The sequence below is a fragment of the Anopheles coluzzii genome, chromosome 2 (genome assembly GCF_943734685.1).
Source record: "Anopheles coluzzii chromosome 2, AcolN3, whole genome shotgun sequence".
Lineage (NCBI taxonomy): Eukaryota > Metazoa > Arthropoda > Insecta > Diptera > Culicidae > Anopheles > Anopheles coluzzii.
This window is the reverse complement of record NC_064670.1, coordinates 88,901,586-88,928,856: the sequence shown is the minus strand read 5'-3', so window position 1 is coordinate 88,928,856 and position 27,271 is coordinate 88,901,586. Positions and strand designations below refer to the sequence as shown.

Sequence of the window (27,271 nt, the reverse complement as noted above, 5' to 3'; positions counted from 1 at the left end):
CCGTCCGCCTGCGACGCCATGTTTATGCCACCCGAATCGCAGATTGACACTTTGAATGCCATGCAGCTGAAACCACCGGAGATGGACACCACTGACATTCAAACCTTTTTCTTCGCATTGGAAAACTGGTTCGACGCGTGGAATATCACCACGAACCAACATATTCGCCGTTTTAACATTCTTAGAACGCGTATACCGCTTCGTGTCCTTCCTGAGCTTCGCCCCCTGTTGGAGAACATTCGACAGTACGCTACGGACCGTTACGAGGTAGCAAAGCGTGCAATAATTGAGCACTTTGAAGAGTCGCAACGAAGCCGCTTGCATCGTCTGCTTGCCGAAATGAACCTCGGGGACCGAAAACCATCGCAGCTATTAGCGGAGATGCGCCGCGCCGCAAATGGAGCAATGACGGACTCTATGCTGGTAGATTTGTGGATCGGCCGTCTCCCGCCATACGTCCAGTCCGCCGTTATTGCCACTAACACGGATACCAACGATCGAGCTAAAGTAGCAGACTCTGTTATGGATTCGTTCGCGTTATACCACCGAACGGGCCCATACCAAACCATCCACGAAGTACGCAACGAGGACTTCGAACGTCTTTCTCGGCAAGTAACGGAATTAGGTCAGCGCTTGGACGCCGTACTGAGCAAGCTCAACGAACGAGAACGCGCGCGACCACGCTCACGTACCCGGCAACCTCAACCGAACCAGGATGCGGTAACACCCAGCGGACACTGCTATTACCACACGCAGTACGGGCAAGCAGCGCGGAACTGTCGTCCCCCCTGCTCCTTCAACAATCGGCGGCAGGGTAGTAACTCGGCCACTGCTTCCGATTGACGCTTAACCAGAGGCCAACCTCAACAGATACACGTACTTTCGACCCATAGCTATCGTCTCGTAATAACCGATCCAAAAACTAACATCAAATTCTTAATCGATACCGGTGCAGACGTTTCAGTAATCCCTCGACAACACAGTTCCGTCCCGAGTAAACCCTCCACCATGAAGCTGTTCGCCGCTAATTCTACACCAATCCAGGTTTACGGAGAGTCGCTCTATACTCTCGATTTGGGACTTCGCCGATCTTTCCTTTGGAACTTCATCATCGCAGACGTGGGGACAGCGATTATTGGAGCCGATTTTCTCCAACATTTCCATCTGCTCGTGGACTTGCGCAAAAAATGTCTTGTCGACGCCTTAACGAACGTACGTTCTACCGGAGTGCCGAGCCAAAACCCGTCGGAACCAACCGTAAAAGTATGTGATTCCACCTCACCGATCGCCACTCTCCTAAAGGAATTTCCCGGGTTAACTGCACTATCCACTCCTGGCACCTTACTGCAGTCCGAAGTGACACACCGAATCGAAACGACGGGGCAACCAACATTCGCAAGACCTCGCCGATTACCACCCGAAAAGTACGCAGCTGCCCGCAAAGAGTTCGAATCACTCGTCCAGCTCGGAGTGTGCCGCCCCTCGAATAGCAGCTGGGCCAGCCCGCTACATATGACAAAAAAGGCCGACGGCACCTGGCGCCCTTGTGGTGATTACCGCGCCCTAAATGCAAAAACCGTACCCGACCGTTATCCACTACCGTTTTTACAGGACTTCACGATGCATTTGCAAGACAAGATCATATTTTCCAAGGTCGATTTGCACAAAGCATACCACCAGATACCAATTCATCCGGATGATATAGCGAAGACAGCCATCACGACACCCTTTGGACTTTACGAGTTCACTACCATGCCTTTCGGATTGAGGAACGCAGCGCAAACATTCCAACGCCTTATCCATGATGTCCTACGAGGACTCGAGTTTGTTTTTCCGTATATCGACGATATGATCGTAGCATCAACGTCCGAGGCAGAACACCACGAACACTTACGCCAACTTTTCGAACGATTGGAGAAGCACCAACTAGCCATCAATCCAGCCAAGTGCGAGTTCTACCGGAACGAGATTTCCTTTCTGGGCCATCTGGTCAACGCTTCTGGTATTCGTCCTCTCCCCGATCGAGTCCAAGCCATCAGCGAGCTGCCACAGCCAACGACGATTATGGAGTTGAAGAAGTTCCTCGCCATGATAAACTACTACCGACGTTTTCTGCCGCACGCCCTGGAAACGCAAGGTATACTTCTCGAGATGACTCCAGGTAACAAAAAGAAGGACAGAACGCCATTAACCTGGTCGCTAGAAGCTTCCGAAGCATTCGCCCAATGCAAAGAGCAACTGAAACGTGCAACGTTATTGGCACATCCCGTGAAGAACGCCGAACTTTCTCTATGGACCGACGCTTCAGATTTCGCAGCCGGAGCCGTACTTCACCAACGCACCAACGAAGACCTGCAACCACTAGGCTTCTTCTCGAAACGTCTCGAAAAGGCACAGCAAAAGTACTCGACCTATGACCGAGAACTTACCGCCATCTATCTCGCCATACGACACTTCCGATACCAGCTAGAGGGTCGGGAATTCTGTATTTATACAGACCACAAGCCTCTAACCTTCGCCTTCCGACAAACGCACGACAATGCCTCACCTCGACGAGCCCGGCAGTTAGACTTCATTGGCCAGTTTTCCACCGACATCCGTCACATCGCCGGAAAAGACAACGTTACAGCCGATCTGCTCTCCCGCATAGAGACAGTGCACGCGACACCGACCATCGATTATGAGCGATTAGCAGAAGAACAAGAGCGCGACCCTGAACTTTCCGACATTCTCAGTGGGAAAATTCAGACGGACTTGTTCCTTCAGAAGACACCAATACCGGGAAGCCCCAAGTCACTCTACGCCGACTGCCCTGGAGGTATCATCAGACCGTACATCACCCGATCGTTTCGAACACAACTTCTCCACGCCGTACATGATCTCAGTCATCCCGGAGCCCGCGCCACAGCTAGACTAATAACAGAGCGTTTCGTGTGGCTCAATGCAAGGAAGGAATCCCAGGACTTCGCTCGGAACTGCTTAGCCTGCCAGCGCGCTAAGGTAGGAAGGCACGTCAAAAGCCCCTTGATACCATACCCTGCAACAACAGCGAGGTTCAGTCATATCAACGTAGACATCATTGGACCATTTCCCATCAGTAACGGTAACCGATACTGCCTTACGATAATCGACCGATTTACTCGCTGGCCAGAAGCAATACCGATCTCAGATATCACCGCATCTACCGTCGTATCAGCACTACTATTCCACTGGATCGCCCGATTCGGAGTTCCGGCGCACGTAACAACGGACCAAGGGAGACAATTCGAATCCTCCTTGTTCAAAGAGTTGACGAAAGCCCTAGGAACGAAACACATCCGTACGACAGCCTATCACCCGCAGGCAAATGGAATAATCGAGAGGTGGCACCGCACTCTTAAAGCAGCAATCACCTGCAAAGACACCGCAAGATGGAGCGAACACCTACCGCTAATACTGCTTGGGCTACGAACCACGTTCAAAAATGACATCAACGCCTCGCCAGCCGAACTTGTGTATGGAACGACGTTGACCATCCCGGCAGAATTCTTCATCGCGAAACCGCAAAATGCCCTCGCCGACCAATCCGACTTCGCCAAAACGTTAGAGGAGACGATGAGCAGCATTCGACCACAGAGCACCGCTTGGCATACCAACCGCACACCGTTCGTGCATTCCGATCTGAACAAGTGTACTCACGTGTTCATACGCGACGACACCGTCCGACCTGCACTAACTACACCTTACCACGGTCCATATAAGGTTCTTACACGCAATCCTAAGTCTTTTCAGATACTCCTACGTGGACAGCCAACGCTGGTTTCGATCGACCGCTTAAAACCAGCGTATGGCGCAGAAGAGGAAGCCACCCCGGCCCCGCAGTGCTCGTGGGAAGGGCTAACGACAAACCTGCTGCCGCCAACAACCGACCACTCGGAAACTCTGCCGTTACCGGACGTCCAGGCAAATTCGGACCGCAGAGACGCCACCGCAGCCTCCAAACCGACGTCGCGCGAACAACCAGTGCGTAATCAGACGACACCCGCACCACCATCGCACCCGACGACATCGAGACAAACCGACCGAGCCGCCGTCGACGCCCCACCACCCTCCATCCTACGCCGCAACGACCAGACGGTATCGACCGGCGTCACCAGGTCTCAGCGGAAGGTCATCATACCTCTACGTTACCGGTGACACCGCTCTAGGAGGGGAGTACTGTAGCGACCAGACCGCCATCTGGCGTGAGAATCGTGAGCGATCGTGACATCCAGGGACAAGGACACGGATCTCCGTGGAGCGCACTCACCAGGCACACGAATGTGTCAAAGTGACGTGCGCCGCGTGTCCAGCGCTACACTTCCTGCTGTCAGCGAGCACATTCTTTCTCTCTTGCGACCCAACCTCGAAAGCGAACAGACCTCTTCCTTCGCTCCGCGCTCGAAACTTCCTCAACGTGAAACCCTCTCGCACGAACGTGCGCAACCGTTCATAATATAGTGTAAAATAAAGTTCCGTATTACCTACTCACGAAACCCAACGCGTTCGCGACATAAAAAAATAGGGACCACTTTTGTGGCGCCCCTAAAACTGCATAGAGGGAATGTAGAAGAAACGTCAAAAAGGGTTTTATAATGAAAGATTCTCTGACAATTTATAGTGTCGTCCGTAAAGTTGCAATCTTCTCGAAATTTCACGAATCTGGAATTGATGGACATGTACTGTATACTGACGAAATAGAATGGACCTGTAATTAAATCAATAATTTATTTCACAGCATATCAAAGGTTGCTGTATTTAACACCGAATTGGAGGTTTCATTCATTGTTTAACAAGGAAAATCTTTTGAAGGCTCATTATGAACTATTACATTCGAGAATAATAATCATCTGTGCCACCAAACAATGGTTATATTGTTCTCATTGACTACCAGCGCAATTTTCATGCTAATGTGGCACTAACAATTCCTCTTAATTTGGTAGCGAATAATTAGCATACCCAAAGCGAGTTCAAAGCAATTTGCTTCATCTTGTTTTACATTGAAAAACTACGGCAAACTTTCAGCCGTTGTCCATCTAAATGCTCTAACAGCATAGCCGAACACTCGGTACACCCGATACAACAACAAAAACTTCCTAACAAACTCAGCTGCCCTTCCCCGAGCGGCTGACATGTTTTGCATAAAATACTCTTCGCATACGCACCACACCCCCCTCCATCAATCCTGCTGTTAGTAAATGTAATTTAATGAGCTAGAAATCATGTCATAAACCAGTTGATACACTAATAAAGCAAATTGAACAGCGAGCAAACGTACCCCACACCTCTGGACCGCCGTTCCTTGGCGTGTTTGTTACGGCCCATGCATAAAGCATAACACGGATGGCGTAAAATTATTCATGGCATTTTCTTTCCATCGCAACCGGACAACGAGTTGTGTTGCGCTCGGTTCTGCAAAGCTTTGCAGCCTTATGTTGTCTCACTCTCTTCAATCCTCTCTTTCTGTGTTTTTCTCTCTCTCTCTCTCTCTCTCTCTCGCTATCGTTCACCACCCATCGCAGACATCTATCGGATCATGCTGTGCGACAAAAAGTATGGCTTAACGGTTAACATCATGGCGACCAAGGTGATGCCTACGCTGCTACCGCAGACAGTGAATCCGTCGTTAAATCTGGAACAGTTTATGATACTTCTCGAGGTATGGTAGCGAGCGCGTTTGCGTGCGTGCGTGCGTGTATGTGTGTACATACTATCGCCCAGCTGCAGCCCAGCTTCCGCGTGCGTGAAGAAGTTTTAATGCAAACGCTCTTTGCTTTGTTCGTGTTTTGGGGGCTGGGCGGGGGATTGCGTTCGCAGGTGCTTCAGGAAATGCTGGACCAAATAGATAGACAACAACGTAACAAATTGAAGCTGGACAATCTATCGCTACCGTCGCCGGATCGGCACCGGCCGCTGCGGCACCAGTTCTCCTCGGACAACATGAACGCGCAGCAGTTTAACATACCGAACCTACGCATCGACCAGCGCAAAACGTCGAGCGCCGAGGATATGGCACGGAAGAACTCGACAGGTACCCGAAGAGGTATTGGAATGTCTAAACGTGTGCATGCTATAGTTGTGTGTGTGTCGTAACCCCATTTCTAACAGGATCGGGTGCTCTAGGTAGCTGGTGGTTCGGCGGCTCGCCGTCCTCGCCGGACAGTAACTTCCTCCGGGTGGTGAACGCATTCCCGAACCGCCGCCTGTCCGACAACACGCTCATGACGCCGAAAATACGCATCGCACCGTCTTGTGCTTCGTCTCCGGGTGAGTACTCACACGCACCAGCGAGATAGGGTGCCGTTTTGTTAGGAAAGTCATTTTTTACAACCTTTTTCTATTACTGATTGTAATCATCCTTAGTTTTGTCGACCAACCCCTGTCTTGTTATACATATTGCATCTAATCAGAAGAAAAACATTAAAATCTAATTATTTCGATAAGCTTTTCCAGAGCTTTTGTGTAAGAAGAATTAAATTGTCTTGAAAACATATCCAAAAGATCAGTTTTTGAAATTTTCATGTTTTACCATCCTGTTTTACTTACCAAATCGCAGTTTATACTGTCGAGATAACTGCTATGGCGTATTTGTCAAACATGTAGCATGTAGCATGATGATAGTCACACATTTTTTGGTCACTATCACATGCTTAATCTATTTCCTTGATGTTAAATATTCATTGTTAATACACTGCATTCTCGGTCCGGTTAGTTTGCTAGTGTAGCATACAGTGCTCCGACGACGACGGTCTGCGAAAAGTACCGATAGATATAAGCACGTCTCACCATAATCCATTGAATAATTGCACAAATTACAACGCACAGCAAGCAATAAATTACTAAAGCTCCGTGCTCTGTGCAGCACGACAGTTGCCTTCGAGTGATTCACCGATTACCGCAACCGCTTTCAGTGTCTAGCTGAAAGTGTTGATGTTTGAGTTAGCCATCCCGACACATGAAAACCGCAAGCTCGGTTCCAACACATTGGTACCTTGTTCACACAGCAGCGCCTGGTGTGCGAACTTTAACCGGAGCTCACTTAAAGGATAATGCAAGCTTAAGACATAAGCTGTGCAGTTTGTACCCCGTACACACCAAATGGCAGCTGACCAATTGCTTTGCTCTGTGTGCTCTTATTTCTTCCCCCTCGCTTTTAGGTGGAACCCCGGGCGGAGGGCTACCGATACGACGACACTCGAGCATTGGTCCGCAGGAACGACGAGGCTCCAACATCAATCTGTCACCACCGACTGTAAGTAGCAAAGGGATGGACTGCAAGCTCTACACCTTGCTGTAGCATTTGTGCGTACTTGCGTGCGTGTATGTGTTTGTAGTCCTTGATGCCGTAGTAGAGAGTGGGGATAACATAACAAAAAAACAACATTGCAAAAAGGCCAACAAACGTAGCATTGAATAGCCCGAGCAGTGCAAGCTGCACTAGTGTAACACGTATTGCCAGCTATAATGCCTAGTGCCTAGTTTCTATCTTTCTGTCCTTTTTGCTCTTTCTCTCTTTATCTCTCTTTCTGGTTGCTATCATACGTAATCTTCCTAGCTCTCTTTCACAAACAAACACACATATCTTACGTTGCTGTTTATCTTCCATCTTGCATCCGTATCATTTTGGTGTACACAAATCAGTCTTGCTAAATTATCATCACTGTGGAAATATTGAAACAGTATCGACATTTTAAAACCCAGTATCAGAAATACATTCAAAATCAGTTGTCTTCCTCCCACAGGACAGATAGAACCACTGTCACAGACATACACACGAATGGAGAACTAATTACATTTAATTTCCACCACTATCAAAAGTCATCGCACACAGCTTTACAGCGTCTGATCCGTACATATGTCAACTGTCTGTTGATATAATCAGACGACAAACTGTCACGGACTCCCTCATGCCCTCATACGCTTTTATTTATACTTTTCCTGTCAGGCTTTTTTTGTAATCTACATGATTTGTTTTAAAGCTGCTTGAAGGCAAATTGGTACAACCTTAGTATGTCTTGTCTAAAAAAGCTACAACCGACCATTCAAAGTCAGTGTTCAACTAATCGAGAGCGATGAAATGTCTCAACATTCACTTCGGTACCTCCACAACTGTAACTGTAATTGAAATTGCCTCAATAATGTAATTAATTCTATAACCATTCTCCCTTCGTCTTCACTTTATTAATAAAAGGTACACATTCAAGAGCATGTGTACCACTATACACTGAAGGCTGCCTTCCGCTTGATATTTGGCTAATGAGTTTCCAAACAATCCTTGCCCATCATGTAATCAATCGAACGCGTGCTGCTTGCTTCTGATCACAAAGGACTCATTATGGTTTGCCCGATCACACTCAAATACACACATACACACGCCTACATACACATGCACACACACACACATCCTTCATTAGGCATTATGACGTTGCAAATTACGCCACTTGCTTCAAACAGGTGGCAGTGGCATGTGGGAATCGATAGAATTTCCCATCACGATGGGGACCCGGCAGTCCACCGTTCGCAGCACAAACTAACGTAATGTTTCCATTTCTGTTTCTTCTCTTCTATTTGCCACATAACAACATCCTGTTCTGTTTCACACTACGCCCCGGCGACCTGTCCCTATGTTTCCTTTCTTTGTTTCCGTCGTGGTCGTCGTCGGGGTTCCGCGGTACTGGGGTAACGCTGCATCGACGTCCTACCCACTTTGCATCCACTAAAGCAGGCTTTCAGCGCTCGAGGGGGCTCCGGTTCTAGCCTTTCTGTGCCTTCCTCATCCGCTTACGTCGTAAGTTCAATGGAGAAAACACGAGTGGTAATTGAAAATTTCCCGAACGCTGTTATTTGGTTGTTTCGGAGCCAGCACCGATGTGTCCGTCTGTCTGGACACCTTAGTGTCCCACACCGTGTTGATTACCGTGTCTGATTCTTGTCTTTGATTTGGCACGTTTGTGTATGTGTTGTGGTGTGCTGGGACACCTGTGGGGCACTTGCTTGAGCTCCCCTGGTGCCAAACAATCGTCAATTAAGCCCGGATTGCTTGAGGGCATGTTTGATCACGGCACACCTCCATTCGCAACAAAGCGTATGTGGTCGTTTGTTTCTGCACTTTTATGTGTGTGTGGCGTTTTTTTCGTGTGTCTTGTCTCGCCTGTTAAGCTCGTAAAGGGCCGTTGGTTGTGTTTGTTCTGTTTTTTTCAATTGTTAACGTTCCCAAACCCTGCAACGAACGCGTCCATTGCTTCTAACTACACTGTTGTGTCTACTTCTCGTTCGTTACAGTTGATGCATTATTACTGTCACTGTTCCCAAGTCTCGTCCAAAACCTTCTGTGACGCTGTCTCTGCTCTCACGTGTCCTTTTGTCCGTGCTTGCTGCCTGTTGTTTTTTTCTTTTTCATGTCTGTGTGTCTGTTTTTTGTGAACGTCCAAAATTGATGTGTCGATTGAAGTGCTCTCTTACGTTTCCTGTGACGTTCGACGCAAGACGCTTCTGAATACAAAGACAACAACCAACTACAACAAAAACTCCCACCACAAAAATTGAACCAGTTTTGTTTTATTCTTCCTTTTGCTCCACCATCCAGCAATGCTTATCGAAAGAATATTGTGCTTGTTCCTGCTTTTTTTCCCATCCTCATCAGAGTCAAGTGTTACGTGTCAGCAATTATCCCACGATATCCCTGGCTTTTAACGTCTATCTTTCGCTCAGCCCATCCCGACCGATTGATTGATTAGATGAGTAGAGTCGGCTGCCCATTTTTTTATTCCTGTCCCGACGAACCCATGATAACAAAGAAAAAATCCATTTCCCTATCGTTGCTTTGTGCATGAAAATTGGTCCTCGGATAGAACAAAAAAACAAACAAAACAAAAGGACCACCCACCACTCTATCTACTGGAGTGCATCATCGTCACGCTAGATAGCGTTTATTACGCCACACACACACACAAAAAACTACCTTTTTGCAGCTGCTTCTTTCATGGCATTTCTCACTTTTGTACTTTTTGTGTGTTTTGTGCACGCCTGCATGGGCTGCACTTTTTGCAAACATTCCGCAAAGGTGTATGAAGCTGCTTCTAACACCTAACCTGTTGAACCGACGGCACCTGTTGACATTTGGCCGGGAAAATGTTAGCTTTTTCTACATGGCATTCACTTTTTTTTTGCTATGCCATTTCGTTGTGTTATCCTGCGCTGAGTTAGCTTCACCGTTCACTTTTGTCCCGTCGATAACGATCCAGGTTGGCTTCCGGGAAGCTTTTGTTTTTCGTTCCTCTATGGCACGAGAGAGTTTCGCCTTTGTGGCATTGGTGCGGCAGCACTAAAATGGAATGTGGTATTAAAAAAAAACTAAAAAACTTCTTTTTCAGTTCACTGCTAACATTGTAGCACACATGTGCTGAGGTTAAAATTGTGTTGACATTGTGTGGAAAATTGATATACATGCATTTTTTGTAGATAAAACTACATCACAAGCTATAAATAATGAATTATTGGAGTTACTATCAAGTCAATAATATTCTATTTATAAAGCAAAACGTATGTCGAAAAATATATATTTTTTGTAATTATTTCGAAATTATGAAGTCGATTATCTTATTTTTTTCATTTTCACTATAAAGGACGACATTCTTGTTGATATTTTTTCTATATGAAGCGGCAATGTTGGCATATTTAATTAACAAATCCATGCTACAATTTTGTGTTTGTGTTTCTCCAGTTTCATCGTTCGTTCAATCAGCATATTTGAGTTTACTTTCACAATCCGATTCCTGTTGATCGACTTTATACTTCGACTTAAGCCATTCGACTGCTTCTCTCAGTCTATCTCTCTTTCACTCTCTTCTCTTTTAAGCCTTTGTCGACATTTGTACAAAAAAGTATTTCCTCCTTTGTTAATGTTTGCTTTTTGTTCGACATACTTGTTGCTTTTTTCCTTTAAACATTTGTTTTGTATTGTCTCGAGTTATTGTTCCGTGACGTCCTCTTGTTGCATTTATTGCTTTTGCATTTGTAGCAATGTTTTTATTATACGTTTTGGTTAATTCGCTGCAGTTGTAAGCTTTAGTTGTGGTTACGTTTTCAAGATTTGAATTGAGGCGTTTGTTATACTGTTTCTTGTACAAATGCAACTGGTTTCACATTTATTGATAATATTGCGCTATGAAAGAGAATGCATATTGCATATTACGTTTGAGAATATTACGTTTGCTTGCGTTTATTCGTTTCTGTTTCATAATTCAGTTTACTTCAAATGTTCAACATTTTCCAAATAAAATGCCAACAATATAAGATGCTTTCATAAACATTCAAAATTAAAAGATTTTTTTAAATTATTTTCATACTTTTGAGCAAGATATTGTTGGAAAAAATTTCATTTTAATGTAAAAATTCTCAGCTATTTAACGAAACCATTGGAATTAAGAGTACAGAATCGTATTTATAACCTTCAATTTATAGATTAACAATGTCGTATTAAACTTACCAACATAAAGAAAACTACTAGAAGCAATTTTTCTAATGGCATCAAACAGCTTTAAAAGCACCTCTACCAATCAAAGGCTTTCACCGTGGCTGCCTACGAGCAATAGTGTTCCACTTTCAGCATCGTACGGCAAACACACTCACACAGAAAACAATCAATCAGAAAACAAGCGCGAGTGCGTTGAGGGCACGCAAACACACTGGCACCATCATCAGTCACTGTCCCTGCACTAGGCGCATAAAGCTGAACTACGCGGGCTAGTAGAATACTCCTTCCGTATCTCTCGAATCGTTTCGCATCGAATTGAACTACGAAAAATGAGCAGAAACAAATATACGCTTTTCTTCCCGTTTGACTCTTTAGCTTGCACGGAGCATGATCGTGAGTACTATCTATCTGTAATTCTTGTTTTACGTGTTTTCTTCCTACCTCTTCCGAGCCGTTTATCCTAGCGTAGCGCTGTCTCCGGGCTAGCTTTCTACAGTCCCGCGTTCGTAGCTTTCCTGCGCACCGGATTGTAGCGCGATCGAAACCAAAACTGCATCCTTGCAAGTTCAACATTCCTGTTTAAGTAGAACGAATTTTGAGGTTTTTATCCTATCCTAAACCAACCTTCCTAAAGTAACCAAACCCGCACCTGATTTTTGGTGCACAAGATCTTTCCATACGTTTTCCCAATCCCAGCGGATAGGTTAGATGTGGGCATATCATAACTTAGCATCACAGACGGCAACGATTGCCGACAACCCAACGAATCATATTTTTCTTTGTTTGTATTTGCAACCGGAAGTAGCTTTACTTCTCTGCAAACATGAAGCACTCCGTCCGTCCGTCAGTTGCTTGTCTTGGCGTTGAAAAGTTTTGCTTAGCCAAATGCATCCTACCATCTCTGCCATGTTTGTTTTATTTTTATCCTTTCCGCCGGAAATCACTTTTCTTCAAAAAAACTATTACATCCCTTTGCACAGGCGAGCGGCGGGGGTATGCTTTCAACTAGCTACCCACTTTACTTTTCCATTGTTCCGCCCGGACAAGCTTTCGGTCGAACGAAGCTCGGGTGCACTGGTGCAAACCGAGCAGGGAATAACAGTTTTTGCAAGACTTCCACTCCTGACGCAGTGCTGAAAGTTGTACGTTCACCTGAAACCCCTCCCTTCCGTGTCGTGTGTGCTGCCAGCTCGATTTGTGCCTGCGCACGCTGAAAGTTTGCATTTGCTTCAAGATGTTTGGCAGATTTCCTTACGCAAACAAACAGCATTCGTTCCTGCCGTACGGTGCCGCCGTGGTATGGCTTGGTTGTTCCTTTTTGCTTTTGTTGCCCACGTCTAGCACCATTGTCTGATCCTTGAGCGCCATTCGTCCATTTCTAATCCCGTGCCCACAATCCATTTCTATTACCATAACCCATCCCCCTCCCACATCAGCATGTGCACACAAAAGACGAACCGCATTCGCAGCGAGTAAGTGCGCGTGAACGTGATGAGAAGCTTTAATGTAGTTACCCGTGTGATCGTTCCTGTTCCTGTCAGGAAGCAGGTGACGTTGTGAAGTTTTATTTTTATTATTTTCACTCCAAGCTATCCTGCTTTGACGTCTTGCCGCTACCTCCAATACTACAATTGTTGTCCGTTATTGGCCGTAAAGCGCATCCTGTTTTACTTGTGCACGACCAATTATCTGTGCTTTTAACATCTTGCCCTAGGTGCGCAACTTCCGACGGGATTGCCTTTTGTTGTTCTTTTTTACATTCATTTGCAATGTGTGTATGTAATGTATATTTTATTTAAAATCATTCCATTCTGACAAGGTACGTTGCTTGTTATTTTCATTGAGCTACTTTTCATTCCTGGCTATTAGTATTCTCTCTTCCACCACTACCATACGACACTAAAGTTGATTGGCACATATATTGGCACTAAGTTTTAAATTTCAAAAAATATATTAAATTATCAAAACCGTTTTCCGTCCCGTCAGGGTGCGTGACTAATCACCCCGAAGTGTAGTTGTTAAGAGTAAAAAAACTGTCATCGATACGTGTGTGAAAAATAATATTAATAAAATTCACTGATCTATCAATTATTGTACTGTTGTAGGCAAAATACGCTCAAGTGTAAAATCTTTGATAGAAACCAATGTTTGTGAAATGTGTACGTAAATCAGGTTTTTCGTCGTAACAGCATACACGTAAACACAAAAGTTCAATGATTCAACATATTGCCTTGTGGATAGCATCTCCGTATCTTACGAGGCTGTATGGGTTCAACTCGTTTTGTTGCCATCCAGTAAAGTGGTACAATAAGTCTAGGAAGTCTGTAAAGACCGGCATAATCGCGTAGGTCGTATAAGTACCAAAAAAGCTAATTTATCTATAAGTTTTGAAAATGTAATTAATAAATTGAAACAAAAATCATTTGAAAAGCATCAAAGGCACACATTAGTTTCATGAGCAGCCTAACGCTACTATATACAATGCCACCTAAAATGCCACCAAAGACGATTTTTATATATATATATATTTTTTTTATAAAAACGGCTATGAAAGCCGCTTTATTTAATTGCAATATTCTTAAAATATGCAAGAGTTATTACACATATCGACAAATTTATCTTTGCCGCAGCAAAGAAAACTATAAATTACACTGTCAACATACTGTACAACTTTGAAGAATCTAGAGACCGCTGTCGTACAGTTCTGAACGAACTGTATTACATTTTGAGCACACCGTCAAATCCATTAAATCTTAACGCCTTCGCTTTCCTGAGACATTGTGCTCTGGACGTTCGCTTCATCCATCGGTCGCTAGCGATAACGTTAGTGTGAAAGATGCCCCTACCATTGCCAGTTAGTTGCAGCAAACTCATCACAACCCACGTTGTACAATCGAGCAATAAAACACGCGCCTGCCGATGACAGTTTTTACCACCCACCGGGCAAAGAAAAAAAAAAGGTGTGCACAATTGGCCATCCCTGAAAGATGGACAGGGACAGCTGACATGCACACACACACACACATCCTGACGGGACACGACGCAAATGACCCGTGACGAGGGCGGCGTGGAAGAAACAATCGAACGAACCGAAACTGACAACCACTAATTGCATTTCGCTTTTCTCTTCTCTTTTCCCCATTCCTGTTTACTGTTTTTCTTCCATTTTTTTTATTCCACCCGTCTGCACCGCGTCTCTCTCGCTTCGGACGGTGCGCAACGGGACAACGGTACACCGCTCAAACCGCACACGGACGCGCAACGTTTATCCACAATCCAGGGAGGCTCGATGCCGAACACTTCGAGCAGTGTTCCGTTCCTACTGTCGTCGAGCATGCAATCGATCAGGAGCCGTCGTACCTCGACCGTGCTCTCGTCCGGACCGCTCGGTTCCGGTTCCGGTCTGCTTCAACAGCTCGGTTCCGGCATGGTAAGACAACTGACTGGTTATGGTGGCTCCGGTGCCGCAAGTCCGGTTCAACAGTCTCTTTTCAATGGAAATTCTAGTAGTCAGACTCGAAATAATTATGTACGAAAGTGTCCGTCACTAAATATAACGTTTAGTCGTTAAGACACACGATCACACTGCAAACACCTCCCGACTCACGTCTGCACAACCACCAACACCGGCACAAGCTCATGCATCAATACTTTCACACATTTTTACTACAACAACAACAACAACAAAAAACACACACACACAAGCCACTCATACTAAACCCGCAAATTATCTCCGTGTTTCGATCACGTGTCCATACGCTGTTCATTTAATTCCTTCATTTCTATGTGTTGAGCATCACGCACATGATTTCCCATATCTATTTTGCCATCCTTTCATGGTTTCCATTTTCTCATGATCAGCTTGTTCATTGTAACCCATTTTTTGTCTTGTTTCGTGTTAATATTTTTTCATCATTCTCATTCCACCATTTTAATTATCTATGTTACTGTTATTCCTCTTTATCGTGCGTCATAAAGTTTTATTGCTGTTCCAGAAACACTTTAACTCAACTTCATTGCTTCAAATGAACTGCTTTTTCAATTTATCTGATTGTTTTCCAAAAATGAACTCACTGTTCTTTTTTATCAATTGGATTTTATATATTGGCTCGATTTCACATCGATTACGTTCTCCTTTTCACACATTCAATGCATTTGCACATTTTTGTAATGTTTTTTTTCTCTAATACTTACAATCCAATCAAACTATATTTTGTCCGTAACAATCCGTAACAAAACATTTCAAAGCACATTAAGCAGAAAAGTACCCCAATTAAACGAATACAATAACACGAAAATAAACCCCAGACCCTCTGGCAAAAAGGCAATAATCTCGAGGCACAACATGTAGAATGCAAAATTTAGAATAACTAGTAGCTCAAATGATAAAAAAACAATGCAATATTATTTTAAAATAAGTAAAAAATTGCGCCAAATACGAACAAGTAAGCATGCACGATCAATCGATGAATAATGGATCAACCGCCGAAAAAAGGTAATTTTTGCATATAACAATAACATTGCGGTTTCGACCAAGCGACACTCCCGGAAAAAAACGGAAATTTAAAAAAGAAAAACAACAAAGTCAACCGCTCATTAACAACATCGTCATTAATCTCCCGGGCAGATATTACACACGCATTGCAAGACCCTATTTTAAACAAACATTTATTTGGGAGCGTTGTGAATGTACTAACGTTAATTTAAATTTTGGGAGTAAGAAGAGTGAAACGCACAAAACTCAATAGAAGCGAGCGTTATCAATAATTACTAGCGCCTCCAATAACACATTACACTTACCAGCCATGTAAGTACTATTCTGGAGTACACACGAGTACACCGCATCGTAAGACAACGACCACTCTTGGCCAGTTGGTAAGCCGCTGCGACAAATCACCGGCCAAACGAAGGGTGCTGGTAAACTCACCATATACAAATGGTTAACGATAAGACTGGTGGGTGTTGACTGTATGTTACTTCTGTTTTGTGACTTGTGTCCTATTTGTGTATATTTTGGTGCGTGTATGCTTGCGTGTCTGTTTCGGAGTGTTCGAGCGTGTATGTGGGCGCGTGTGTATGTGTTGTACGTATGTGTGTTTGTACAATTAATAAATATATAGATAAGCTGTTACTATCATTCACAGCAGCAAGGCTCTAATTGGCTAGTGATAAGCATTATTACCACGGAAACTGTATTAAATTATTGTAATGGGCGGTAATCAACAATCCCTACTTTTGTTTTGTTTCGTTTGCGGTAGTCTGCCTGAGTTCAATTCCGATCAATATGTCCATGATCGAGTCGCGAATAGATTTATTGTTTTTTAGTAAAACACCAACGAACGAAACTGAGAAATAGCTATACGTAAGGCTTACTAAAAGTAATGTTAAAAAGTTCCCCGCCTCTATTCGCCCTTTCCGGTATAAGTACTAGGAAACAATGAAATAAACAGAAACGTTCAGTCACTGAGGATGGTCCAATTCAAAAACATGTAAGCTTAAAGTTTCAAACACAGATAAGTCATACATAAAGCAATAGCAGGTTTGGCGGCTGAAATTAAACTAAATTTGCATCCCCAATCGTGCAGGCTGAATATTCTGATTGTTTATCAATAACCATAAAACTAATCAACTCTTGTAGACATCTACCTACTTTCCTGTTGCGTATTCTTCACCATTTATATTGATCCGTATGTAATTAGGTAATCTAATCTAACTCTAACATTTTAACGATCTGTCTTTCTCTATCTCTATCCTCCTCTTCTTACAACTGTGAGCAAAGGATTGCACGTGGCTATATGCTCCGTTCTGTATAGGTCTGTTTGCCTGTGTTGCCAATAGATAAATTATTGTAAATGTAGGATGCCTTCTCGCAGCTTGTATAATCATACCAGCATTGTCTGTGTTTTCCCCAATAGTAAAAAAATCCTTATAAATGTTTATCAGTTTGTCTGTAGTGCAGTGCATCAAACTGCCTAACTATTATTGTCTTGTAAAAATAACGAATACTTTAATCTTGTACCCACGCTTTTTGTGCTGAACTGAAAGAGTGCTGATCGCCACAGATTTTTGTGCTGACCCTAACTACCTTCCAAAAAGCATCGTTGTGCGAACCATCTTACCTTTATCGATGTTTCGATGTTGCGCTGTTTGTTGTCTAGGATCTATCTTCCTTTTCTTTAATGTTTGTAAACCTTTCTAGAAGCCCATGAAATAGCACAACGATTAACAAAAGTCGACCAATAGCTTCATGTTTGCTTTCATCTATGCAACACAAAAATAGACAGATAAGCCTCAAAATCGGCCTATGACGACACTATTGCAAATATATATATACTTATATATACTTCAGCATTAATATCATCCGTCATATGATCTACCGTTTCATCCCTCAACTGATAAGTTCCTCTAAAATGCTCAAGCATTAAAACAATTGTTCACTGTTCTTTAAAGCGTTTTGTTTATCTGCCCGGGAATCGATAATGATCTTGTTGTAGAGTACTTTGCTACCGACCTCGGTTTACGGATTGCCTTTATTCATACTTGCGATGCATCCTGTCTTTGCCGGTGATGAATGCGAATGATTAACACGTTCCACTACAATACTTTCTAAACGATACAGTTTTGAATTGTCGATCCTATCGCTTTGCTCCAAACTTATGCTATACTGCTTCTGTATTGGCTGCTTGTGCTTCTGCTATAATTTGCACTTCTTCATCCCTGTCACAAATACAACTTTACATTTTTACTCCCTTTATTCCTTATTTTGCAGAAATTGTTTTCTATGTTGGTGTACATATAAACGAGATAATAATCATCATAACTTATTTATTTGCTATATCTAACACAGATATTGTATAACAAATATTGTTTCCTACGTTTGTGTACATATCAACGAATTAAGAATCATCACACAATTATGTATCTGTTATATCTAACATGCAACAGCACACATTGGTACATTTGTGTGATTCAAATTTTCACTCTCCTATTTCAATCAACCCAATCCGTTTACAACAAAATGTCAGCTCAAAAGGACATTTTCCTCCCATCTATAGTCATCAAATTCAGAATAAGTATTACTGTGTCATGATTTCTACATGTCGCAAGCTGAACACCGCTCAGAGTGGTACGATTCTATTTCCGTTCTGAAAAGCACAGTTATCATCTGCAGCATTATTGTGTCGAATCATCACATAACTGTTGTTTTATTCACAGTACCACACAAAATTGTACGGTGCATTGATCTGTAAACAAGTTTGTCAGCATGGCGTTAGTTTCATTCATTTCCTGGCCAATGCTATAGAGACCGATTTTGTTCATAGAATCGCCATTTATACTGCTCTGAGTCGTTTATTTACTGAAAAAAGACGACGCAATATAGTTAGTTTGACATTGCTTCGGGATCCCCACCTTTACCACTATTACATCCATTCCCGACAGTGAGCCACGTAACATACATGTTGCCAACAAGGCTATGAATTTTAAATTATATGATGCATTTCATTTTTATTGATCATGTTGTGAATCTCTTATGAGCATGAACATTTGACGAACCTGTCAACGAATTACAAGTTAAAGTTCACGAGCAAAGTTTCACAAACATTTTGAATGTGGTTGGCTTATAATATTCATATTTATTTGTCTGTTCACAAATAATTGCCATGTTGTATTCCTTCCAAACATTCCCTTGTATCTACTGTTTCACACTGCAACAGAACTCTTTCTTTCACTCGTTGGTAATTATTATTTAAGTAAATACAAGCATTTTTTAAGCTGTCTTATAATTATTTTTTTTTCTTTAGAGACGCTAAAAAACCGTCACTTGTCATTGGATTTGACGAAATAGTGAGCTTGCCTCTTTCGCTTAGCCTAGATCGGGATCCTTCGAGAATGCTCAACCCGATCAGTGGTTGTCGTTGACCACACTAAACACTGTCTGTGTCGTCCTCTTTCGGGAATCACAAGAAATAACACTGTGCCAGCGAATCGACCGTTAATAATAATTAACAACTACTACAAATGATGTTACCTAGTTCTGCAGTATTTGCATTTAATACTTTGACAGCTGGTCTGACGTCACAGTTTTACGAGTGAGCATGTAGCGCATGGCAAGATAGCGACATTTTCTCGTGCGACTGTTATCATTCTTTTGTTTCATTGCGATATGCGGCGTAACACATGTCGTTCTCGTTCTCTCTTTCCTACCTTATTCTTTCTCAAGAGAATTACTGGGCGCCAGAGACAATGCTGAACGGTGAGCAAAGCCACCATGCGAATTCATATGACACGGCGCTTAAAGTGTTAAAGTGCTAATATCAATGCAGGATTCAGCTATCAATATTTGTGTTTAATCTTACTATAAGTTATATAACAAACCATTAAATCCAATTTTGTTTTTAACGTTCACTAGGTTTTTGAAATGGTTTGAACACTACCATAACTGGAGCACCTCCATTGATTTTACCAGTGACCAGGCGTCTCCACGTGGTGCATCAATGTACTAAACGTCTTTACCATTTTTATAAGCGACTAGGCACCTCCAGTATTGAGTTCTTTTTTAACACTTTAAGCGCCGTGTCATATAAATTCGCATGACGGTTTTGCTCACCGTTCAGCTTTGCATCTGACGCTCAGTGATTCTCTTGAGAACGAACGAGGTAGGAAAGAGAGAACGAGAACGACATGAGCTACGCCGCTTATCGCAATGAAACAAAAGAGTGATAACAATCGCACGAGAAACTGTCGCTCTCATCGCTCTCTTGCCATGCGCTACGTGCTCACTCAAAAACTGTGACGTCAGGCTGGCGGTCAAAGTGTTAATGCTTTGTTCATTATTATTTAATTGTGTAAAGGTATACACGTTGCTGATTTACATTTTAATAAAAAAAACTGTACACAATATTTAAAAAATGATAGCCAAAGTACCTCATCGACGTTTGTTTTTACTTTCCGTTCCCTGGTAAATATTTAATTAATTACACACGAGACATAAAACCAAACACCCATTAGGAATTCAGTGCACCATCCCCCAACAACACAACTACACTGTTCCCGGCACTATACTGTTGGTGCTGTAACAAGCAATTCGGCACGGATTTGCACGTCACTTTGCATGCAACACCTGAGCCCACACACGCGCCCGCGCATTCAACAAGCCCGTATCAAACCTACTCTGCACACCAATATGCACAAAACCGGCACACAATACAAATCGAATCAGTGGTACTGCACCCACACAATGCTTTTAGCACCGTGTCTCTTCCCTAGCATCGATACAGCTTCCGGCTAGGCCATTCCGCTCTCAGCACACGCACGGCGGAAGCAGCCCACCAGCAACAAGCTGGCTTTAGTATTTCATTACGAGTCTGCGGTTCTAATCCAGTTTGATGTATTATGGCCACGCTACCTCTACGTAATACTTGCCAGTGGTATGTTGCATATGCTACGTGAGTTTCGGCTCTCTCCCTTCTGTCCTTGCGCGATGCTTGTACGGGTACGGCCGATCCAACGGGCTCACACAGCGGCTATATTTCTTGATGGTTGTCATTTGTCCTCATTTCCGCTTTCCGCTTCTTTCCCTGCTCGTCCACAACCGCAAGTTGCGGGTTGTTCCGTACGTGTTTGAAAGTTGCGTGCCAAATTCATACGTACGAATCGTCGATTCAAATTTATACGTGTAATTTTCATCCGATTGGCAAATGTGCTTTCGGTCGGGTTTAAAATTCTAGTGATCTAAATAAACGCCATGGCAACACATGTGACGGGACAATTGAAAACATAATCAGGTGTTCCTTAATCCTTTTGGTGGCTTCCAGACTCAATATTTTCACAAATGATTGAAATAATGGAAACTTAAACTTCATTGCTCGCAACAAAATCGACATGATTTTAGGCGCACAAAAAACAGCTACCAAGCTTTCCAACTTCATCATACGCGCATTCTCACAAAAGAAAACAATACCTAAAGCTGCTTTTCCCTTACTTCCCTAAAACTGCTTCGTCGTCTAAAAGCTCTGGCATACCACGCATGAAACGATGCCGAGAAACCATTTTATGTTTGTCTCTAATCAGATTAAATGTTCCACCTTGCAGTTGGAGGGAAATTTCATTTTCCTGCTAACGAATGTGCTGTTCGGCATTGGTACTGGGGAATTCCCCCGTGCCATTACTCAACCGGTGTCGCACGATGAGATGACCCATTCCACGGTGCTTAATCTGCAGCATACTCCGCAGTCTGAGCCAAGCGAATGAAGTTTAACGCAAAGTGAAGGTTCAATTGGATCTGCTACTAAGCCTTATGGCATTGAAAATATGTTCTATTTTTTTTTTTCTTTGCTACACAAAAGCTTAGAGTCAAGGAGTGGCTGGAATACGATATCAAAGGTGAAACAGACATGTTAGCGTACTTGCGCTCAGCCAGCTTCCAATCTGTATACTCTCTAACAGTGGACACAAAAACAGAACAAGTAGCAAAACGAAATTTCTTACAACAAAATGGAAGACTTGCCGATGCGTATGAAACCAATCCGACATGCTAGTCGAAACGGTACATCAACAAAAGAAATCTGTCAAGTAATCAAGCTTTAAGAAGCCGTTTCCAATGAATTGTTCTATTTTTTAGCTCACTATATTACATTTTTCTGCCATTTTTTTGAAGCAGAACAATGGAGAGGTGTGTTTTGGTTTTTTTTCACTGTAAATCGTTGCTGAAAACAATACGCTGATACAATAATGGTCAAAATGAACCAGTTTGCGTCGTTTTATAATTTTACTTAGTTTAATTGCTTCTTCTTTTACGAGCATTTTTTGTTTTTGACACAATAAACCTCTGTATATATTTTCCCACATTTTACAAAGATGTACAATATACTTTTGAGATAATTAACAATTTTTGTTTTCCTTGCAACGATTAGTCACTAATGTAATGACACAACAAGTACAAACAAACACAATTCAGCACCAGCGTAGCTAATCATGATTGAATTCCGAGCTTTAGGCACATTGCATAAACAACACCGCACCGAACTGCTGCCGGCAACTTGCTGCACTCTCTTCCTTTCCCTAGCGGACAACAAGCACGCATCACGTTTTCACCGTACGGCGGCAGTAAGCTTGCTTTTGAACAAATGCTTCAAGCACAATTACTTATACGCAAACAGCAAAAACCAAATGTTGCACGCAAGCTGAATGAAAACTGGCGCAGCACCACTAAGCTAATCGCAAAACTAACACCACTGAACACGCCTTCCTACAAACAACAATAACAACAACAACAACAACAACAGACACGTCCACTTCTCCGCATAACCATACGGTGGCGTGTACAGTAGCCATTGCTCATCGCTTTTGCTACACACCAATATTATGAAACCGTGCCACAGTACCACATGCAAGGCATTTTGGCTTTTTTTCTTGAAGCAACTCTCGATCACTACCACCACCACTACCACCAGAACAACACAACAACTACCAAATAATCACCACTGTCACAAAAATAATAATTACAACAACAACAACTATCAACTGTCAAACATCCACCACTAAACAACATTCACAGATAGCAAGAACCGACACAAAGCACGGAACGAATAAAACCGAACGGCACAGATTCGTAGCAAAACTGAAGCGTAGAACAAGCGGACAAGAACGGCGTGCTACTACCCGAATCTGATTGGATACCAAACATTCTCCTACAAAAGATTTCTCTTTTTCTCTTTCTCTCTTTCTCTTTCTATTTCTTTTTTTATTCCTGCTCTCCACTGTACAACCGTGCTTGTGCGTACGCGCGTGTGAATGTTTGAACAACTAAAACACACCAAATCGTGTACCTCATACATCTCAAAAAAACAATTAAAATCCATCACAAAAACACTAACTACACCTCCCACAGTCAACCGTACAGTCAACCGTCGTCAAGCAGTCGTCTAAAATATCCAACCTAAAACCACTGGAACTACTATCGTACGCACCGGCATCGCGCAATACCAGCGCGACGAGCAGCTTCCAGCGCAGCTTCCAAAAGAGCCAGAAAAAGGCGATCAAGAATCTGCGCAAAAGCTTTAAGCTCTGAAATGCTGCCAGCTACTCCTGGGACGATGCCGTGCGGAAGGCACTGGGGAAGTAGTAACGCAAAAGGGCGCGCCAAGCAAAAGGCAAAGCAGTTATATGGCGGCACAATTCACTCCCAGTCCCGCCACGGTTTTAACACTTATCCCGACAAGCTCTTACATCTTACACATTTCGATGGCTCTCCAGCGTATTCTCTCATATATGTCATCTTGCTCCAAACGATCAAAGTCGTTGCATGTCGTTGCTACTTCTACTACCACACTACACTACGTACACTGCATCTAAACTCGTTGATGCATCTCGCATACTTGAATCGGTGTGCCGCTACTACTAGTCGATGTATCTATTTGTGTTGTTATGTAGTGTGATATGTGTGATGGGCTGCTTGACGACTGCATCCGGGACCATCTCCGAGATAACGAATGAATGAATGCTGTTAGTGCCAGTAGCAACTCGGCATAACGTGCCTGCATCTTATCGCACCACTATCTATTCTCTAGTACTAGTACCCTAAAGCCTGGATAGCCGCTATCGCTTTTATTCTATCGCCCTACCAGCTGTACTGTAGTTTCACCTTTCACCTTTAAAAACCTACCTGAAAAGAATGTCTTTTCTAAAAATAAATGTCACCATGCTAGACACTTAAACCAAAGCAAGAGAAGAAACAACAGTTCCAACCGTCATGATATGATAACAATCATTACCAAGACACCAATGTACACAAGCCACAGCACCAAGTAGGACACCACTGTAACAACACCAGACATCGGGGCACAGAACTGGTGTAAGAGAGCGCAAAGGAGAGAAGAAGGAAAAAAATACTAATATATGAGTCGCCACGAAAGTTAGAATAGCCGTGGCATTAGGAGCATAATTTTTGTACGTCACACGGTTTCCAGATGCATTCTGCAATCATCCACTGTATTATTGTTAGCGTAAGAGGGTAGGAGTGTAAACCTTTCCCGACTAAATGGCACCGATACTGTTTAACAACACCAACATGTACATGTATGGCGGCGATGGATGCGCGACGAGAATCAAAACCAATCAAATCAAACCCAGGACGCAAAGGATGCAGAACACATGTGAAACCAGCAACAACAACAGAAAGCAGTCAATTCATTGTACTCCCCGTATTGATATATGGTGTATTACCGTAATATATATAAGGAACGAAAGAAGGAAGCTGTTTCCACAGCTACATGTTGATGTAACTGCAGGTAGCATAGTAAAGTAAGCGGTGCTATCCTGGGCCAACGAGCACCACACTAACCCAAATCAACAGTCTAGCTCAACCGCCACGGTATCCTGACATTCCGGTGTAGGCCCGCTAAATTAGTAGCACCCATGCCCCGTGCCGTAGCCGGCAAGCAAGTAAGATCGTATCAGTAGAAACAGTAGACTATCCATCCAAGTAGAACCTTTAGCAGTTCGAAACGCAAACGGTTTCCGCGAAAAATTGTTCACCTACACACACACACCGTTATTATATTCAACAACCACTGTAGACAATATCTCTTCCTTACTATCGATTGCTAGTGCTACACTAGCAAACCATACTGTAGATCTCGTACTAGTATCGACTGAGTGATTTTATTTTAGTATCGATCTGTATTATCTCCTAATTTTATCGTTTACTCTAAGTGTGTGCTTCCTTCGTTCTTAAAAAAAGTATAGTTTCCGTTGCATATACCGGCGACATTTCTTGCTTGTACTAAAACCTTCCACATTTTTATCAACATGTTCACACCACACACCGTACACACCACCGTTCAGTATTTTAAACTCACCATACTTTTCACCCACCGTTATCGTACTGCATGCGTACTCGTCATGCTCACCACCATTCTTCCCATCCATCATTCCCACGTACTGCTTGATTGCCCGTTTGTTCACCACTACCATCTGTATATTTTCAGATACTGAACACCAAAAACTTCAAATCCGTTCTGGAAAAAGTTACTAAAAATCGTCCACGATCATCTTCCCTATTTAGTATGGATAATGATCGTTAGAACTAAAGCTCGCATAGCACCTTAAAATTAAAAAAAAAAAAACAGACTCACATATTCTCAGGCTGTTTTGAATGACTGTTTAAGCTACTAATAACTACTAACCCCTCAACAATGCACACACATGCACACCTGCTTCAAGTGAAGCAATCCTTACAAAGCGAGAGAACCGTTTATCAAGTCACAAGTATGCACACACAAACACGTCCAAGTTGATTTTGTCAAAGGTCTCCTAGGAACTAACAAAAATAAGTACAATACATTTGTGTAAAAAAATCCTCGATTAGAACTAAAGGATGCTAGCGCCATCTGATGGAAAACTAGAAAGCACCTTCCTTCACTATTAACCATACACAGAGTCCTGCATCACTAGAAAAAAAAACAATAGCTATATCTTGTATGTATGTGTGTGTGTGTATGTGTTCGGTACAAGTATGCCCACGCGCCCCTTTGAGTCCTAGTGCATTTAGTGACCGTTTCCAGCCACTACCACCAACACCAAATCACGTACCACCACCCACCGTCGAATCCAACGGTACAAAATAAACCAAACCAAATCCAGACAGACAGCACGCACCGCCGCCCAACATCCACAACAACCCCACCACAGCAAATCATATGTCCAACGCAACAAAATCCGCTAAACCCATTTCCCCAACCATATGAGACACACGAGGCGCTTCGAGTGGTCAGGTTGACCTGTGCTAGCACACATGCAAACCGGCAGCACAGAATTGTCCCATGAGGTAAGCCCATGTTTAGCTAAGCCGGCTCGTGTTCATTTGCAAACGCTGTCATCGGTCGGCAACACCGGTCGGCTTCAGTAGAGCGTACTAGTAGACTTACCTTAGCCGTAGGGTTGGTTCACGCCATAATGCGTTGATTGTTAGCCGTTAGCGTGCAGATAATGCATTATCGCGGCTGTGTCGTACATCTTAACCACTGTGTAGTAGTGACGTAGTTTAAAGGTTACTCCTATCATACAGTAGGTGTTACACTTCTGCCACGTGCTGCTAGTGTACTGTTTTAGTACAGCTGTTTAGATTAGTATCGAGCCGGGGGGTCAATTAGTATGTTTGTTGCACTCGCCATTTCACACGTGGGATGTTCTATTCTTACTTTCCTTCCGCTGGTATCGTTTCCATCGTAGCTAGTCTGTATGTGTTGCTCGGTAGTTCTGTATCTATGGACAATATGTTATTCTTGTCAGAATAGTTACAGAAATTGTGCTTACACTTCGTGTCGACCATTTTAGTACAGTATTTTACAATCGGAAAAATTGGTATTGGATTTTTATTTTGCACAACAAAAAGAAAACATCAATAATGTGCAGAAATGGTATGCTCAAATGGCTCCTCAAATTTTTAAAATTAGAACAGTAAAAGTTATCTTAATCCGGCGTTGTAGCGCAGTTGTAGCGACGAATGATGTTACACATTGCACTAAAAATGGTACTAAAAAGATCGCTCGACATAGAAAATTTCGGTTTTGGATGCAAATACGAAACTTGTTTGACATGCTTAGTGGGGAATTGTAGTGATGTTTTTAAATTCTACATTATATTCATACATACACACAAATACTTACACATCAGCATTCATGAAAGAATATTTTCAATACAAAAGACAATATCGCAATTATTATTATTACTATTTTACTTATGTTTTCGTATAAAAATCTATGTAATGCGCGTTAG

The 27,271-nt window shown here is 43.0% G+C and overlaps 1 protein-coding gene across 7 annotated transcripts in view; it reads left to right on the top strand.

Moving 5' to 3' along the window:
* The window catches only part of LOC120947986 (SCY1-like protein 2), a 113,773-nt gene that overhangs the window by 77,620 nt on the left and 8,882 nt on the right, over positions 1 to 27,271 (top strand). For 2 of the 7 annotated variants that reach the window (XM_040363917.2, XM_049606440.1), the window contains exons 15-21: positions 5,541 to 5,677; positions 5,836 to 6,049; positions 6,127 to 6,285; positions 7,176 to 7,270; positions 8,741 to 8,833; positions 14,775 to 14,924; positions 23,385 to 26,970. In XM_040363917.2, the coding sequence (XP_040219851.1) occupies positions 5,541 to 5,677; positions 5,836 to 6,049; positions 6,127 to 6,285; positions 7,176 to 7,270; positions 8,741 to 8,833; positions 14,775 to 14,924; positions 23,385 to 23,564 (1,028 nt within the window). In that variant the 3' untranslated portion in view covers positions 23,565 to 26,970. Of the gene's footprint in view, positions 1 to 5,540; positions 5,678 to 5,835; positions 6,062 to 6,126; positions 6,286 to 7,175; positions 7,271 to 8,740; positions 8,834 to 11,869; positions 11,888 to 14,774; positions 26,971 to 27,271 lie in introns of those variants that run through there. The other 5 variants (XR_007452025.1, XM_049606441.1, XM_049606442.1 and 2 more) reach the window with 5 other exon arrangements.